This window comes from Artemia sp. Qi Xiang Cuo, chromosome 12 (assembly GCF_049724085.1).
Source record: "Artemia sp. Qi Xiang Cuo chromosome 12, ASM4972408v1, whole genome shotgun sequence".
Taxonomy (NCBI): domain Eukaryota; kingdom Metazoa; phylum Arthropoda; class Branchiopoda; order Anostraca; family Artemiidae; genus Artemia; species Artemia sp. Qi Xiang Cuo.
Window position 1 is genome coordinate 62359552 of NC_142805.1, and position 19377 is coordinate 62378928.

The following is a 19377-nucleotide window of genomic DNA, read 5'->3' on the forward strand; positions in this document are numbered from 1 at the left end:
AAGCCAAACGACTTTCTTTGAATAACTAAGAAAAAACACTAGAAAACACCATTTGAAAAACAAAGCTTTTGGATCTTTTGAACAAACTTGAAAATCCTGATTATTATGCATTTTAGTTTGGACAATGTAGACCTGTTTCTTTTTTATATTATCCATATAAGAAGAATTTTTACAGCAAATAGGCATTTGTCTTTTTTGTTTGTGTAGTTCCACATCGGTCATTGGATGAAAAGACAACCTTTATTTTCCATAAAACCTGACTTACCAGAAAAAAAATCCCAATAAAATTCCGTAAATATTTGTCGGATAAATTTGGAGAAAAACGGCGTGGGGGGGGGGGCTAGTTGACCTCCGATCACCGTTGACTATTAAAAAGGGCATTAGAAATTCCAATTTCCAATCGAATGAACTCCCTTCGAAGTTTATATGTACACCCCTTCCATATGAAGCTCCTCTGAAAAAAAAAATTATACAATAAAACATTGGAGCCGTATGGCCTTTACTATAGGCAACGGTATTGCGTTGCCTCTGATATGTAACTCTCCAAGATCAAAGAAATACGTTAAGCAACACAAAGGTACCAGGAGTCACTATATTCGTTGAGCAGATGCAAAATCATTGACCTACGCTCAAGGTCAAATAAAGCTGTTATGCAACTAGCAAGTGGGTCTATTAAGAGTTCATTGATCGTCAAGAGTGCCTTAGAGAATGACATTGGTCAGTGGAACCATCCTATAGTCCTGCATGAGTGCGAGAGTCTATGGCTTCCTCCCCCCCCCTATATCCTTTGACTGAACGGTCAAGAGAGTTGCACAAGCCACACGACTGTCTTTGAATATAAGAAAAGCCCGCAAGTCTCAATATGACAAAGCCTGATATGAAATCAAAATATGTAATTACTTTTTTCTGGAAAACTAAAATTTTAAAACAACAGTTTCAAAGGAAAATTGAGAGCGATACTAAAACGGAATTTTATTGACAGCAGAATTAAAATCGAACATAAACATAATATTATCTGTTAAATAACTAAGAAAAAAAAAATAGAAAACACCATTTGAAAAACAAAGCTTTCGGATCTTTTGAACAAACTTGAAAATCCTGATTATTATGCATTTCAGTTTGAACAATGTAGACCTGTTTCTTTTTTATATTATCCATTTAAGAAGAATTTCTACAGTAAATAGGCATTTGCCTTTTTTGTTTGTGTAGCTCCACATTGGTCATTGGATGAAAAGACAACCTTTATTTTCCATAAAACCTGAATTGCCAGAAAAAAAATCCCAATAAAATTCCGTACTTGTATGATATACCCCCTACTGCTTAACTTGTTCATGCATTGACGCGCTGTAAACCGGTTTCTTTCAACTTAGCGTGAAAAAAGACAAAGAGAAGTGACAGAATAGATGGGAAATATATAAATCGGGCTATATATTTGCATATTAGAAGGGGGGGGGGTTAAAGTATTAACACATAGTTCATGCAAACCTGCGGTACTTTACCCCCCCCCCCCTTCCTAATGTGCAAATATATAGCCCAAATTTGTTTCTAAAGTATTATATTTTTATCATACTTAGGTATATTTTATTAGGATTAACCTAACTTCACTTCTTGAGAGGTAGGGGGTATATCCTACAAGTACCAAAAAAATTCTTTGAATAAAAACTACCAATGTACCTGAACGTCTTGTTGCAGTCTATAAACCAAGAAGCTTTTCGTAGAATTGGTTGTTAGATATTAATTTCGAATTAAATGAATCTAATCTGACGGTAAGTATTTAAAATTACTTTTGAAAATAATGACAACAAACCCATGAGGATCCAGCTTGTATTATTACAATCTCACCAAACTCCTGCATAGAGTCTTTGATGCCTTTAAAAATTGTTCAGATCAGAAAAATTTTTCTAACACAGATTACATTTAAAAGGTTTCCCACCTATGTGGAGTCTTTGATCTGTATTCAAAGAGCAGACTAGTTTTCACAATTTTATTTTTGTTCTTACCATATGATCCACCTATATTTGCAAGTTTTATGAATTTCAAGTCCTCTACTAAGATTCAGTTTCCTGTGAAAAATCGTTCATATAAACTTGCTTAAAACTCTTCTCACCAACATAACATTGAATTGCTGTTTACTAATATGCACTCTTTGGTGCTGCTTCAAAGTTCCTGCTTCAGAAAATACATTCTCACATACATCACGTTTAAACGTTTTCTCACCTGAATGCAGTCTTTGATGCGAGTTCAAACTTGCTGCTTGAGAAAAGGTCTGATCACATACATTACATTTGAAAGGCTTTTCACCTGAATGCACTCTCTGGTGCGTCTTTAAAACTTGTGAATGAGAAAAATTCTTGTCACATAGAGAAAATTTAAAGGGTTTCTAACCCGTATGCATTCTTTGGTGCTGCTTCAAACTTGATGCTCTAGAAAAGGTTTTGTCACACACATCACATTCAAGCAGTTTCTCACCTGTATGCATTCTTTGGTGCTGCTTCAAATGTCCTGCTTGAGAAAAGACCTTGTCACACACATCACATTTATACGGTTTCTCACCCGTATGCACTCTTTTGTGCTGTTTCAAATGTCCTGCTTCAGAAAACGTCTTCTCACATGCATCACATTTAAACGTTTTCTCACCTGAATGCAGTCTTTGATGCGTCTTTAAAACTTGCGAATAAGAAAACTCCTTGTCACATACATGACATTTAAAGGGTTTCTCACCCGTATGCATTCTTTGGTGCTGCTTCAAATTTCCTGCTTCAAAAAAGGCCTTCTCACATACATCACATTTAAACGTTTTCTCACCTGAATGCAGTCTTTGATGCGCGTTCAAACTTGCTGCTTGAGTAAAGGTCTGATCACATACATCGCATTTGAAAGGCTTTTCACCTGTATGTACTCTCTGGTGCGTCTTTAAAGCATAAAAACGAGAAAACGTCTTGTCACATACATGACATTTAAAGGGTTTCTCACCCGTATGCACTCTTTGGTGCTGCTTCAAACTTGATACTCTAGAAAAGGTTTTGTCACACACATCACACTTAAACGGTTTCTCACCCATATGCACTCTTTGATGCTGCTTCAAATTTCCTGCGTCAAAAAAGGTTTTATCACATACATCACATTTAAACATTTTCTCACCTGAATGCAGTCTTTGATGCGCGTTCAAACTTGCTGCTTGAGAAAAAGTTTTGTCACAAAGATCACATTTAAAAGGCTTTTCACCAGTATGCACTCTTTGGTGCGTCTTTAAAACTTGCGAATGAGAAAAAGCCTTGTCACATACATCACAATTAAACGGTTTCTCACCCGTATGCACTCTTTGATGCGAATTCAAATGTGCTTTTTGAGAAAAGACCTTGTCACATACCTCACATTTATATGTCTTTTCTCCTTCATGTGAGCTTTGATATCTTTCTAATTGTCTATGCTTTTTACTTTGCAGGCGACTTTTCAGACATGTCTTCTCATTTTCGAAGCCTTTTGCTTCAGATTCCAATGCAAATGGATTTGAGAAACCACTCAGAGATGGACTCTTTGAAACAACTAGTGACGTATTTCCCAGTAAGTATAGTGCAGACTCGTGTGGTGAAAACCGACCTAAAAAATTAAAAGTCTACTGAGTTAAAAATTAATACAGTATATCTATTTATATATTTTTACAATTAATTTTATTTCCAATCCCTCTTCTCAAGCTCTTGATAATGCCTATATTAGCTTTTAAGATTAGTTATTATGATGTAAGTAAAGAGCGAAAATAAAACATTAGACGACCAAAAAATACACCCTGGAGTAAATCCAACAATAAGTGGAGACAAAACAAATATTTGGATTTTTCTTTACTGAATGAGGAAGAGGAATAAGATTGTACATCATTTGTTGAAGTCAAACAGTTTTTGGGTCACCGCAAACCTGAATATTGTGTCACCTTGGTATACAATATGTTTATACAATATGGTATAAAATATCATTTTCGAATCCTTTTGCCTCAGATTCCAATGCAAATGGATTTGAGAAACCACTCAGAGTATCATAGGCAGCGCTATTACTTAGCGCACTGCCTAAGTAAAGGACGATGTGGCCACAATGTTTTTTTTTTCTTTTTCTTCTTCTTTCTTCGACAGGCACTTCGTATCGAAGGAGTTGTCGTAGAAACTTCAAAAAAGGCTCGATCGATTGGAAATTTATAGGGCTAGTGCCCTTTTTAATAGTCGAAACTGATTGGAAGGTAACTCATCCCCCTCTCACGCCCACATTTTCCCCAAACACATCCAATCAAAATTTTGAGATAGCCATTTTATTCAATGTAGTTTTAAGTTCTGTAAATTAGGTCTTTGAGGATGACAACCCCCTCACAGACCTCAGGACAAGGATTGTAAGTTATTCCCTGGGGGCATATAAAGTTTTTACAGAACGCGTTGTCGTAGAAACTTCAAAAAGATAAACTTCAAATTCGATTAGAAATTGAAATGGCTAGTGCCCTTTTGAATAGTCGAAAGTAATTGGAAGGCAACAAACACCCCTTCCACGCCCACCATTTCCCCGAACACATCCAATCAAAATTTTGAGATAGCCATTTTGTTCTACGCAGTTAAAATTCAGGAAATTATACCTTTGAGCAGGACACTCCCCCCACAGTCTTCTCGGCAAGGGTTATAAGTTATGCCCTGGGGGCATATAAGTTTTATTGCAATCTTTGTCGTAGAAACTTGAAAAAGGGCTCATTCGATTGGAAATTCAAAGGTATAGTGCCCTTTTTAATAGCCCAAAGTGATTTGAGGGCAACTAGCTTCCCTCTCTCAACAACCTTTTCCCCAAACACATCCAATAAAAATTTTTAGATAGCCATTTTGTTCAGTGTTGTGGATTTCCAGATGGAAATTAGTTTTTTGAGAAGGACACGCCCCCACAGCCCTCAGGGCAAGGGTTGTAAGTTATGCCCTGGGGGCATATAAGGTTTTTATAGAAAGTGATGTTGTAAAAACATCAAAAATGGCTCATTCAATTGAAAATTGAAAGGGCTAGTGCCCTTCTAATAGTCGAAAGTGATTGAAGGGCAACTAACCCCCCTCTCACGCCCACCATTTTCCCAAACACATCCAATCAAAATTTTGAGATATCCATTTCTTACAACGTAGTCGAAAATTCTAGAAATTAGGTCTTTGAGGATGACAACCCCATCAGAGCCCTCAGTGCAAGGATTGTAAGTTATGCCATGGGGGCTCACAAGGTTTATATAGAAAATTGTTGTAGAAATTTCAAAAGGGGCTCATTTGATTGGAAATTGCCCTTTTTAATAGTCGAAAGTGAGTGGAAAGTAATTAACCCCCTCTTCCCAAACACATTCAATCAAAGTTTAGAGATAGCCATTTTGTTCAACGTAGTTGAAAGTTCCTGAAATTATGTATTTAAGGATGACCAACCCCCCAGAGTCCCCGGGGCAAAGGTTGTAAGTTATGCCCTGGGGGCATATAAGGTGTTTAATGATATAAGATGTTTAATGTCGTAAAAACTTCAAAAGGAGCTCATTCAATTGGAAATTGAGAGGGCTATTGCCCTTTTTAATAGTTGAAAGTGATTGCAGGATAACTAACCATCTTCTCACGCCCCCATTTCCCCCAAACGCATCCAATCAAAATTTTCTGATAGCCATTTTGTTCAATGTAGTAGAAAGTTCTGGAAATTAGGTCTTTGAGGAAGACAGCCCCCCCAGGCCTCAGGGCGAGGGTTGTAAGTTATCCCCTGGGAACATATAAGGTTTTCATTGAAAGTGTTGTCGTAGAAACTTCAAAAGGGCTCATTTGATTGCCAATTGAAAGGGCTAGTGCCTTTTTCAATAGTTGAAAGTGATTGGAGAAAGACTAACACCCCTCTGACACCCACCATTTTCCCAGACCCATCCAATCAAAATTTTGAGATAGCCATTTTGTTTAACGTAGTTGAAAGTTATTGAAATTAGGTCTTAGAGGATGACAACCACCCTCACAGCCCTTAGGGTAAGAGTTGTAATTTATGTCCTGGGGGCATATAAGGTGTTTATAGGAAGTGTTGTCGTAGAAATTCAAAAAGGGCTCATTCTATTGGAAATCGAAAAGCCTAGTGCCCTTTTTAATAGTCAAAAGTGATTGGAAGGCTTGACATTTTTATATTAAAGATCGACGTGGGTATAATGTATTATTTTTTTGTTGTTTTTGTTTTTTTAGACCAGGGCACTTTGTATCGAAGGAGTTGTCGTAGGAACTTCGAAAAGGGCTCATTCGATTGAAAATAGAAAGGGCTGATGCCCTTTTTAATAGTCGAAAGTGATTGGAGGTAAACTAATCCCCCTCCCACACCCACCCTCCCATTTGACTTTATGTTTAAAAACTAAATGTTGCCATAAGATTAAATCAAAATGCACTTTATTAATGCTAATTCCCAATAAAGTATCTCCGAAGTAACCCACGAACGACTGAGGTTATTATGTTCAAACTTTTGGGGCTGCTTCTGCTCTTAAAATTTAACCAAATCAAAATAGCATAAGTGAATCCAAACTATCAAACAAAGTAAACAGATTTTTTTGCGAATGGTATCAATTTTTCCATTTCAGGTCAACTAGAGGAGGTATGAAACTAAATTAAACACTACTATTTGTGGCCAGATTTATAAGAGGGTGTATGTTGTTAAAAATTGCTGAAAACTTTTCTCCAGCATACAAATATTAGGCCAAACTATTCTTAAAATAAATTCTTAAAAAAAAAAAAAGATTTAAAGTATTATTTTCTTATTCTCTGAAAAGACTATGTCAATATAAAACAAAAAGAAATAAATAAAAAAAAACTTTTTACAAAAAATAAGTTTTTCACAGAAAAGTAAATAGCTACAATGAACAAAAAATGATCAAAAATCAAATCAAATTATCTACAAAGAGTGAAAATACAGCGAATCAGCAACGATTAATACCCGACGCCTAACCTAAGGAGAAATTGCAACAATTAACTAAATCACACTGAAAACGTGTCATAACTTACACGCGTAGTACGCTAAACCCCTAAATTTTCCCAAGGTAAGAACCTAAAGTATACGTCAAAGAAAAAAATACAATCGCTTGTTCTTGGTTGGTGAAGAATACATATACTGATGATTGGTAATCAAAATGTTAATATTATTTGATTTATTAAAGTTATAAAAGTAAAAACATTTATATTTAAAGTAAAACATTTACAGTAAATTGCACATCATGTTCTGGCCTTGGGAAGGCATAGGGTTTGGGTTAGTTGGGAGGGTTGGCGTGGGAGGGTGGGAGTGGAAGGGGGATTAGTTGCCCTAAAATCACTTTCGACTATTAAAAAGGGCATCAGCCCTTTTTATTTTCAATCAAATGACCCCTTTTCGAAGTTCCCACGACAACTCCTTCGATACGAAGTGTCCTGGTATAAACAACAATAACAACAAAAAATGATACATTATACCCACTTCGATCTTTACTATAAAAATGTCAAGCCTTCCAATCATTTTCGACTATTAAAAAGGGCACTAGGCCTTTCCATTTCCAACCGAATGAGCCCTTTTGGAAACGACAACGCTTTCTATATACACCTTATATGCCCCCAGGGCATAATTTAAAACCCTTTCCCTAAGGGTTGTGGGAGAGTGTCCTTCTCTGTACTTAGCCCCCGTTTCTTGTCTCGTTCTCGACTGTCCTCGTTATTTACTTAGACAGCACGATCGTGCTGCTTATGATTTATACAACAACTTTCTATATAAACCTTATATGCCCCCAGGGCATAATTTACAACCCTCGTTCGGGGGGCTCTGAGGGGGCTATCTTCCTAAGATACCTAATTTCCAGGACGTTCCACTACGATGAACAAAATGGATATCTAAGAATTTTCATTGAATGGGAATTGGAAAATGGTGGGCGTGAGAGGGGCGTTAGTCGCTATCCAATCACTTTCAACTATTAATAAAGGCACTAGCCCTTTGAATTTCCCATCGAATGAGCTTTTTTTGAAGTTTCTACGACAACGTCTTCTTTAAAATTCTTATATGCCCCCAGAGCATAACTTAAAACCCTTGCCCTGAGGGTTGTGGGGAGTGTCCTCCTTAAAAACATATTTTCTATCTGGAAATCAATTACGCTGAACAAAATGGCTATCTAAAAATTTTTATTGGATGTGCTTGGGGAAATGATGGGCGTAGGGGGGGGGCTAGTTGCCCTCCAATCACTTTCGACTATTAAAAAGGGCACTAGCCCTTTGAATTTCCAATCGAATGAGCCTTTTTTGAAGTTTCTACGAATACACTTTCTATAAAAACCTTATATGCCCCCAGGGCATAACTTAAAACCCTTGCCCTGAGGGTTGTGGGGGAGTGTCCTCCTCAAAAACATATTTTCTATTAGGAAATCAACTACGCTGAACAACATGGCTATCTCAAAATTTTGATTGGATGTGTTGGGGGGAATGATGGGCGTGGTGGGGGGGGGGGCTAGTTGCCCTCCAATCACTTTCGACTATTAAAAGGGTACAAGCCCTTCAAATTTCCAATCGAATGAGCATGTTTTGAAGTTTCTACGAGTGTCCTCCTCAAAAACATATTTTCTATCTGGAAATCAAATACGCTGAACAAAATGCAGGCCTCCCGCTCGATTTTTTGTGAAAAATATGAACTTTATGAACTTTTGACCACAAAAAATGAACTTTATGAACTTTTGATTACGCTTTTTATGAACCTATTATGAACCTAAGTTTACGATATGTGCACCTCAGAAACTGTGCGTGGACACAAAAAGTGGCAGTTGGTGTTTTCATCACTGGTGCACATATTCTTCTTGTTTTGTTTTTTTTATGAGTTCAGTTAAAGGCGTTTAATTTGTATAAAAGTACAAAATAGTCCACTCTACTTGTTCCTTTTTTTGGCAAAATATGACGAAATTAAGGACAACTTTTGTTTGTTTACCCTGCTCTGTATCCGCTCAACCTCTCTGGCTGCCTCATCTTCTTCGCGCATCTTCCAGCTCAAAGTCTTGATCATACTTTGTGCGAGGCTTATTTCTACAAAGTCTTTGGCATCTATGGCTTTTTTCAGCTTCTCATTAGCTTCTTGAAGAAGCCTTTCTGCTACTTGTCTCTTCTCCTTTTCAACTGACTTCTTCTCAATCAAATCTTTTTCCAAGTGTTCAACGGTCTTCTTCTCAGATAACATCCTCTTTTTTTCCTCTTCTTCTCTTGCCTTTTTCTTTCCTTCTGGACTCCTCTTCAGCCTGTCTAGATTGCTCAGCTTCCATGTACAGTTTATAGCTCTGGCACGCATTTCACCCAAAATTCAATAGCTCTCTGGTAATAGGGACTATCTTGGACCTGTTCTCAAACTTCTTTAGAGCGTCAGAGACTATCAGTCTAGCATTGAGCATTTTGACTTTCATCGATGATTTTTCCTTGGTCATGATCTGTCCTGACGGGGAAAAATCACGTTCAACGTCAGCGTTCCCATGCAGCATGCAGAGAGCTGCTTTTACTATCTTTGAAACAAAGGAGATATTTTGTCTGTCCTTGATGGTTTTTCAGACTAAAAACCAAGTTCCATAAAACATCAATCCTTGCTGGTCATGTTCTTAGGCAAACTCGGTTCCAGCTGGAGCAAGTTCCATTCGTCAATGGCAGCTTCAGTATTCACACGGAAAGGCATAAATCCAACGATTTTCACAAAGTTGCTAGTTCTTGTCTCAGGATTCGAATAATCCAGCCACAGGCACCGGAAATGCTGAAGGGTACTTTGACCTAGTGATTTCTCTTCAATATGGCGGCCAGGTAAGCAGCGGCCAGGTAAGCAGTTCTGGCAATACTTCTGAAATTCAGAGCATCAACTTTTTGTACCTTCAACAGGCATTCTTCCACGCCGTCACCGCATGCTACTTTATCGGATGGAAGAAAATCCCCACTTGAATTGGAGAGCTCAGAAAAAGTTTTTTTCCCTTCTGAATATAAGTCAAAGCACTTTGCTTGACAAAACGGCTCGCGGTCATCATTACTAGTCAATGTATTTCGTTATACAGAATGTGGATAAGTGGTTCTTCATGTTGTAACAACTCTGTGAACTGAGCAAATGGCTTTCCAAAAGATATGACAAAGAGGACTTACGCTCTGGTTGTTTTACAGTGGAGACTGCTAGATATCTCTTGGTATCCACTAGACTTCATCAATTCTGGTCTTTTCTTAGGGATGAATTTCAGGAAATACTCATCGAGAGCATCCCATTGCTCATCAAGTCTCTCAGCTGAAACAACGAGGGTTAGTCATTGACTTGGCACATGTTTCAGGAAACAATGTGGAGGAAGCTTGAGATTTTCCTGGATGGTATCTAAGTCTTCTAAACAGGCAGGCCAACCACCAAAAAAGTAGAAAATTCGAATCACAAAATTGGAAACTTTGGATCCGTAATGGTCCAAACCTTTCAAAAAAGCGTTGTGGACTATGTGTATGTTGCATGTCCCAATGTCAGCTAGGCCTCGGTCGCTGCGCACAGTTCTAACTTCGGAATCAAATAACCTCCAAACTTTCTTGTTGACATTAGGTCCATCACTTCCCAGCATCAAGACTTGATGGAGATCAAGGTTAGCATCCTTTAGAGCTTGTAGTAGGTGCTGGTGTAAATCTTCCGCTTTTGCGTGTTCTATGAAAAAGGACTGTAGGTGGCGTACAGAGACTCTTTCTTTGGTCTCCGACCAGTATCTAATCATGATATTCAACTCCTTTGCACTTTTGTCATTTGTAGTCTCATTGTAAGGCAACGCCAAGTAAGAAGATCCAATGTCGCGATGAAGGTCCTTGCAAAAATGGGGCAACAGCGCCTCTATTATGAGGTATGACACCTTGGTCTCTCCAAGGCTGAGTTCCGCCGACACTTCACCAGGGAACATAGCTTTAAAAATGTTCGCAATGCCATTGCAGGAAGCAGCGCTTCCTGCAATGGCATTGCCTTTAGGACCTGGTCCTTTCTAGAAATCAAATTTATTACAGGGTTTGACGAGCTAGTTGTCTGCAAGACAAGCTGGAGCGGGTCTAGTTTTGCTCTAAGATTCAAAACATGCTTTTTGCCCTCTGAGTGTTGGATTATAGAGTTCCATCCTCTAATGCACATGAAGCTCTTGTTACACACTTTGCAGAAAGCTTCTGTCACTATTAACACTGCCTGCACACCAATCACCGACCAAGCGCTTAGTATTGTCCTCTTTTTTTAACCATGCGCTATTAAACTTGCATCTGCCCATTTTTAGGTATTAAGCAGCAACCAAGCAACCATTGGCACAAAGCAAAAAAAGCATTAATATAGCAGCAGACCTTTCCTAAAAAAAGAGAAAAAGCATTAGTGTGAATCCATTTAAAAAAAAAGAAAAAGAAAAAAAAAGAATAATCAATCAACTTATGATCTTCTGCCAAGAAGTTATGTTACAGCTCATAAGCTTAAATCAACTATTTAAGAATATTACTACTAGAAAACTCTATGAAGGTAGCAAAGACTCAAGCCAGAAAAAGACTAAAAGATAGCTTAGTACAAGAAGATATAGGGGTATATGAACTTTTTAACTTTTATATATGAACCTAGGTTAAAAATATGAACTTTTTTCATAATTATGAACCCAGTGGGAGGTCTGAAAATGGCTATCTCAAAATTTTGATTGGATGCGTTTGGCGGAATGATGTGCGTGGGGGGGGGGGCTAGTTGCCCTTCAATCACTTTCGACTATTAAAAAGGGCACTAGACCTTTGAATTTCCAATCGAATGAGCTTTTTTTGAAGTTTCTACGACAACGCCTTCTATAAAAACCTTAAATGCCCTCAGGGCATAACTTACAACCTTTGCCCTGAAGGCTGTGGGGAAGTGTCCTCCTCAAAAACATTATTTTCTATCTGGAAATGAACTACGCTGAACAAAATGGCTTTCTCAAAATTTTGATTGGTTGTGTTTGGGGGAATAATGGGCGTGGAGGGCGGCTAGTTGCCCTCCAATCACTTTTGACTATTAAAAAGGGTACTAGCTCTTCAAATTTCCAATCAAATGAGCCTGTTTTGAAGTTTCTACGACAAAGCCTTCTATAAAAACCGTATATGCCCCCAGGGCATAACTTAAAACCTTGCCCTGAGGGTTGTGGGGGAGTGTCCTCCTCAAAAACATATTTTCTATCTGGAAATCAACTACGCTGAACAAAATGGATGTCTCAAAATTTTGATTGGATGTGTTTCGGGAAATAATGGGCGGGGGAAGGGGGGGGAGCTATTTGCCCTCCAATCACTTTCGACTATTAAAAAGGGCACTAGCCACTCCAATTTCCAATCGAATGAGCCCTTTTCGAAGTTTCTACAACAACTACTTCAATACGAAGTGCCCTGCTGAATAAAAAAAACACATTGTGCCCACATCGTTCTTTACTTAGGCAGCTAGCGCGCTGCTATGATTAAAACTTTTTCCCCTAAATTGAGGGACCATTTGTGGAGAGAAGGGTGAACGACTTCACCAAGACGTAAAGCAAATGAGGGATAACTAACAAGAAACGTCAGATGCTTATTGGATGGCAGTTTACCGTTTGAGTTTGAAAAGAGAATATTACAGTAAAGTACACTATAGAAACTACACAACAAGGAGACATTTTTGTCCCTCGGCCCGGATTTTCAAATGAGACAGATGCATGGAAAAAAAAGTTTAGAAGATTGCTAAATTAAAATAAAACACAAATATATGTCATAAGAAAGAAAGCGAAAGTGAGAGTCCCAATAACTAAAGCAAAATGCACAAAACAAACGAAAGAAAGAATCAAATTGAATTGCAAAAAAAAATTCTGAACAGCAATTTGTGGTTAGAAACTGGAGAAGACGTTTATTGGTATCTATGACGTCTTAAAAAATTATGTAAAACAATGAATCTAACCAAACTGCTAAATCTAAAGCATGAAATAAAAACTGCTAAAGCAAAAGGCCTGGAAAAAAATCTCAGAAAATGATGAATAAAAATTAACAAAAAAATCCGCGGTTGGAAGACAAGTGACTGCGATGGTCACATCGAATAGTAAACGACCTCTGTGCTTGGAAGAAAAGCAACAGTGTAAATCACAACTAATCCCAGGAGAATACAAATCATATAAAATGTATGACTCTCTAAGGGATTAACAGGAAGAAGGAATTATACTGTCACCCAAATGTCTCAATTCAATTGAAATGGTTAATTTGAAACTTCATGACTTAAAACTAAAGAATATCGCGATGATTATGCCTAATTCGTTTAGAGCCTTAATCTTGAAAAAAAAAATCCTGTTAGTAGCATCATATTTATGTGCACATTTCAAGAGCATAAATTACATCATTTCTACCCAAGGAGTGGTTGAATTGCTTTTAGTATCAATCTCACATGCAACATAGGAAGAAAGAATTGTATTACCAAAATTTCTTAATTCAATGGAAATTGCTAATTTGACACTTCATGACTTAAAACTAAAGAACAACGGGACGATTATGACTCATTCGTTATAGCCTTAATTTTGGCAAAAATTCACATTAGTGAATTTTTTCGCTAATTAAAACGAGGGCCATTCGATTGAAAATCGGAAGTTTTAGTGCCGTATTTCAGAGTAAAATGCGCTCGGAGGGCAACCCCCCCCCCAGAGGCAGTTGTTGCAAGTCATGGGCTGGGACAAGGTTTCTATGGGAGGGGTTTTAAATAGTTCAGAGATCAGATAAGGACGACCCCCCCCACTAAAAACTTTTAACGATATTTTATTCCAAACACGTAATGGAACCGATCCCCCGATCCTCCATACCCCCCCCTAAAAAAATGGAAATTATTAAGGATATTTTATTTTAAAACTTATAAGATCTGAGACCTGGCCCTACAGCCCCCCCCCTCTCCAGACACAAATATCAACAATATTTTATTCTAAAACTTAATGGATCAAATTTCATGGTGACCCTCCATGCCCCCCCCCCAAAAAAAAAAAATATCAAGAATATCTTGTTCAAAAACTTATCCCCCAACCAAAAAAAAAGAAAAATGCTAACGATATTTTTTTCCAATATCTGATAATGAAACTAACCCTCATTTCAGCCCAATATATCAGTCAGGCCCTAGTTGCAATACACTTTACCCTTTCCCAGCATTTTAAAACTGATTCCCTAAATTATATATATTTGGCAATTTTTTTCTTATTTAACCAGGCACACTCAAGGAAACATTATAAAATAAAACACTTCTTATTTACATCATTCCTAGAAGTAATTCCCTATAATTTACAGTTAGACCCTACATAATAGTTAAATATATACCCAAAATCGGATATTCTCCATTAAAGAGAGGTTAATCCCTTTTTATGGTAGCTTGATGCAGTAAATATTGCCTGTTTGCTATTAAGTCAATTTGGAAGAAAATAGTCACATATGGAAAATTCAGGGAGAATATATGAGTTGGACAAAATATTTGACTATTAGCAGGGGGGGGGGGAGTGACGTTCTTTTAGGATTGATAAGCTTTCATAGTTTTATAGCTGCTAATTCTGAGGGGACAAACGATTAAAACAAATCCCTTGTTTTCTGAACTTTCTATATGTGAGTCTTTTCTTCAAATTAGTTGGTACCCCTCTTAGCCCAAATATTCCAACAGTTGTATTTATAAAATTAGGGAGGGGCATATTGGGGTAAATACCACCTGAATGCCCCTAGAATTTAATACCTGAGTAAAACTTTGTTCTTTATTTTTAAAGTCCAACAGGACTTGATATGTTCTTGTAGCTGTATATTTGAAACAAATCATTCAACTAACAAACAAAAAACTCTTTACTTCAACAATAAAATATATATTCAGTATTTTGTTTGAAAAAAACTTCTTTAGTAAATTAATATTCAATAGTAAAGATTTCTGGTAGGCAGATCAGTTCATAACTGCTAATTTTCTACTTCTTTCAAATTCAACATGAAATCCAAATAATAGACATATTTATATATTAATTGATAAATAGATATATAACAATATTTGCCAAACCACTTCCAAGTGAAAATTTGAAAATGTCCATGTCAGACAACAAAAAGGGTTTAGCAAGCACCTGCATGTTTAAATGAGACAAAACAAATTCCATCTTAATATTAAGTCCCCTTGCCCTATTTTTTCCCATGAAATATTATCTGATATATTTCATTTTACAAGAATCAAATGCTTGATATGTACCTTCATTTTCAGAACATAAGGGTCCTGATTCCAGGGCGTCATATTCAAATTTACATAGTCCTGAAACACTGGGTAAAGTAAGCAAAGGATCATTTTCATGTTTTGCAGACAAAAAGTCGTTTGGAGTGTGAAAGGGCGTATCACTGTCACCTGGCAAAGTATCATCAGCTTCTAAAACAAAATTTTAATTAGGACACAGAAAACATGAATAATAAAGCTTACTAAACAAATCCAACTGCTTTTTCCTTTAGTTATGTTAAAAATAAAAATATACATCTATATTGAATGTTACATATACATTGAATATATAGAAATAAATAAAATCAGATGTATATGCAGGTGTTTTCACCAATAGTTTTTTAAATCTGCTTTTTATTAAGACAAAGAAAAAAATGAAACATTCAGCAAAATTCATGGAAATCTATGAAAATAGAAGGTCCTAGATAAGGGTAAACTAATGATAATATATTGAATAAGAAAAAATTAAATACTTGAATAATTTTTTTTTTAAATAAACATTTTTAGTCGAAGAAACAAAGAAAGTTTTTGACACAATTAAAAGTAGCCAAAATACTAATCAATTGAAGTTTTCTTCATACAGTGGATTAGTTTTGAAAACATAAAAACGAAATGTAGACTCTAGAAGTTAAGCACCTGAATTCAACTAACTTTATCCCTCTTATACATGTCTTATAACTTGATATCCCCATCCCAATTCAACATTAGTTATGTTATAAATTCAAAAAATCTTGCAGCTCCATAATTACCCCCTCTTTGGTGGTAATATTTCCTTTATCATGCCTACATACAAGAAAGAGCGAGAGAAAGTTCTTATTCCAGATGATTAGTTGTCTTTCCCAACTTAAAAATTATGGCTAAAAAATTGAGTCTATATATATTTTGTGTCAAAAACAGCTGCTTTTATCCTCTCCCAAATCTTAATGGTTAGATCCAAGTGCATACACAGTTAATGGACCACTTAATGAGTAAGAAGGGCAAAAAGTGAAAATCATTATCTAGATAAACAGCTTTTCTTTTATTCTGTAACAGAGAATTTAACAATATCACTTACCTATTTTAATAAAAGGACCCTCAGATGTTGTGACAAGCTCAGCCATATCCAAAATTTGAGGCAAGTCCATAGACCTTGGAATAAAGTCAACGGAAATTATAAGAAGTATAATACTATCATCAACACTTGGTTATGGCACTTAGATTTTAGTCAGTAGATTAGAGGCAAAAGTCAGTACTTTAAATTGTTTAAAATCAAATATAAACTTTAAGATGCACAAAAAACTTTAACCTTTCCCTGCATTCTCAGCTAGATGCCCCAATTTTTTTTTATATTAGGTGAATTTTTTATATTCAATTTGAACCTTCAAGGAAACTGTATAAAATTAATAAAACTACTTTTAAAAATCTAAAAACTCTAACTTATATCATTCTAAAAATTACTTCAATTTGCTCCAACCCCTCCTAATGGCCAAATATACAGCCCAAATCATATATTCTCAATGAGATTTCCTGTTGCTTGGTCTTGTTAATGTTATTAGTTGACTCTTATGTTAATTTGAAAAAGAAATTACATATTAGAATTCATGGAGATTCTATAATATGAGATAGAATATTTTACCATTACAGGTGGGGGTTTGGGAAGAGAGGTTCTTTTATGAATGACTACCCATTTTGGAATTTGGTTAATTAGTTTTCACAATTTTATAGTGTTCCCTTCTGAGTTGAAAATCACTAAAACAGAACTCTTAACTCTAATCTATATTTTTTACATGTATTCTTTTCTTCAAATTAATTTTAAGGCAAAAAAACAATGTTAACAGTATCAAGCAATAGAAAAACTCATGGAGAATATGTAATTTCAGCTATATGTTTGACCATTACTAGAAAGGGTAGTAGATTGAAGTGTTTTTAGGAAGTATTTTAGAAGCTTTTAGTTCTAAAACTTCCAGAATTTTATGGTACTTTCTTTTGAGGGGGGAAACAGCTAAAACACACACTTCAATTCTTTCTTCAAATTAAAATAACTGCAAAGACAAAAGCAGTAAAGCAGCAATTACCAGGGTGAGGAAATTGCATACGTATATACAATTCAAGGTAAATCTGACAATATAGGACACATAAAGGTTATTGATACACCTTAAGGAAGAATGTGAGTAAATATTTTAGAATGTATTTAAGAAGGATTTGCAATTTATTCTAGGTACTTGGGTACATAATAGTACACAATCAAGAAAAAAACAGTTTTACCTGTCTGTATTAAGAGACAATTAGCTTACACTCAGTGGGAAACAAGTGATGGGTGAAAGAATACATTAGACTTATATAATTTGGGCTAAATATTTGCAAATTAGGGGAGGGGGTGTTGGTGGGGATAAAGTATTTGAACAACATAAAGTTAGAAAAACATTCTTCCTTCATAATATGCAGAAAAATTGTAGCTAATCCATTTTGCGTGCAGACCCACTATACTTTACCCCTATTCCCCTAATGTGCAAATATATAGTTCAAATTTGTTTCTAAAGTAATATACTTTCATGATATTTGAATATATTTCATTCGGATTAACCTAAATTCACTTCTTGAGTGTCTACCATTATGTACACAAGTACCTTATTCTGTTTCTTTTAGCAAGTGGGAATGATACCAAAGAGGTAAAGCACAGCAACCTTACAAATCATACAGGGTTTCATTCCTTTCCTGTATTTTATCAAATTGACTCAACTATATTCCATGATATTGAAAAGTCTCTCATTTATAATTTTATCAATATATGAAAGATTCCAAAGTTAACATGGGGACAAGATGAACAAAACAAAAAACTCCTTTTCCTATGCTCTTTCTAATTATAATAATCAAGATAATACTTTATAATAACCAGGATGTTTTAACAGATAAGATCATCATGTTTTGTTCCATTATTATATAGTTTTCAATATTATATTTTGGCAAAGTATGCACTCCATAGCCTACAGAGATAAATTACAATCAGAGAAGATAACCAATTTAATGTAGAAGCTAGAAGTTGACTGTAGTGAAAAAAGACCAAAAATAACCTACTTACATTTATCATTACCATGTGCTTCATGTTACTTTACCCGCTAATCCCTAATAATGCACAAATATATTGCCAAACCAAAATTATATACTTCTTATATCTCTTGCACTACATCACTTGTGTTTTTGCAACCCAATACCCAAAAACTGAATCAACATTGACAAATTAAGGAAACAGAAAATGTATTGGAAATATGCAGGCTAAATTGGCCTATGTGTTGTGAATTTATGATTCTGTTCAAATTTAAAATATTTTAAAGTATTTTCAGGTTTTGAAAGTTCTTTTCAGATTTCTGGGTTGATTCCTTCTGAAAAGCCATAATTGTGCATTGAAATTACTATTTACAATTAATCCACACCCCCCTAATTGCCAAATTTAACCTCAAACTAGGCTATGTAAAAACAACACCAACAAATGGATGACAATCTTACTTTATAAATAAAGCAAATATAAGTGAATCACATTTCCTTGTTTTCTCCCATTTTTATTTGTTTAGAATCAGTTTTAGTCAATAATTATGTTACTTTATTTAAATAGCCTAAGGCAAAATGAAGCCATTAGGTAGGGCACTGGGGATGAAATGTCCAAACAAAAAAAAAACAAAAAAATTAAAAGAAAATTTGCAATACAAAATTATATCTCTGTTTGTTCTATCATGTCGCCTTCTTAAAAGAAGTTATTCTAGACCGTTACCTATTTGGTCAAATTACAAAGGAAAGGAGCACAAGTGCAAAGGAAACAAAATATCATATGGAATCCAAATAGATTATATGGAGTTTTGAATATGATGTGTAATGAAGAACAATTACTCTTTTGTAGTCAGTATTTCTTCCCAGCATGTAAGTAGACCAATCCTTATGCAAGACTATTCAGAGCTATTGATTATGCCAATAAAAAACTATAAAATCCTAACACTTGAATTACCTATTTAAAAAAAAAAATATCTAAATCTTAATTGAGCAAGTTTCAACCTTAAAGTTAGTTAACTTTAACCTAAAATGTTATCTCTGTAAATTTTGTAACCATGCCATCTATTTTTATTTTTGTGTTATTCAAGTATTGTCTATTATAGAGACCAGACTTTGTCAAGTTGCTTTAATTTTAGTTCTGCCCAATAA

General features: G+C 35.6%; 1 protein-coding gene and 1 long non-coding RNA gene across 2 annotated transcripts in view; one reads left to right on the forward strand and one right to left on the reverse strand.

The window, feature by feature from the left end:
* LOC148946386 (uncharacterized) overlaps window positions 1–3563 on the forward strand; it is a 25327-nt gene extending 21764 nt beyond the window's left edge. Inside the window, exon 3 of the long non-coding RNA XR_016142629.1 lies at window positions 3446–3563. This is a non-coding gene — a long non-coding RNA (uncharacterized LOC148946386). The remainder of the gene's footprint in view (window positions 1–3445) is intronic.
* Window positions 1585–18527, reverse strand: LOC148946387 (uncharacterized). Its single transcript, XM_089098430.1, has 4 exons — window positions 18266–18527; window positions 16262–16335; window positions 15190–15360; window positions 1585–3600 (listed from the first exon to the last, which is right to left on the reverse strand). Coding segments are annotated over exons 1-4 (1467 nt in total). The 5' UTR covers window positions 18268–18527; the 3' UTR covers window positions 1585–2380.
* Between the last annotated feature and the right edge of the window lie 850 nt (window positions 18528–19377).

Coding starts and splice junctions, on each gene's coding strand:
- LOC148946387 (XM_089098430.1), bottom strand. Junction 15,361..16,261: donor GGGTCCTTTTATTAAAATAG/GTAAGTGATATT, acceptor ATTTTGTTTTAG/AAGCTGATGATACTTTGCCA. Junction 3,601..15,189: donor CTTATGTTCTGAAAATGAAG/GTACATATCAAG, acceptor TTAATTTTTTAG/GTCGGTTTTCACCACACGAG.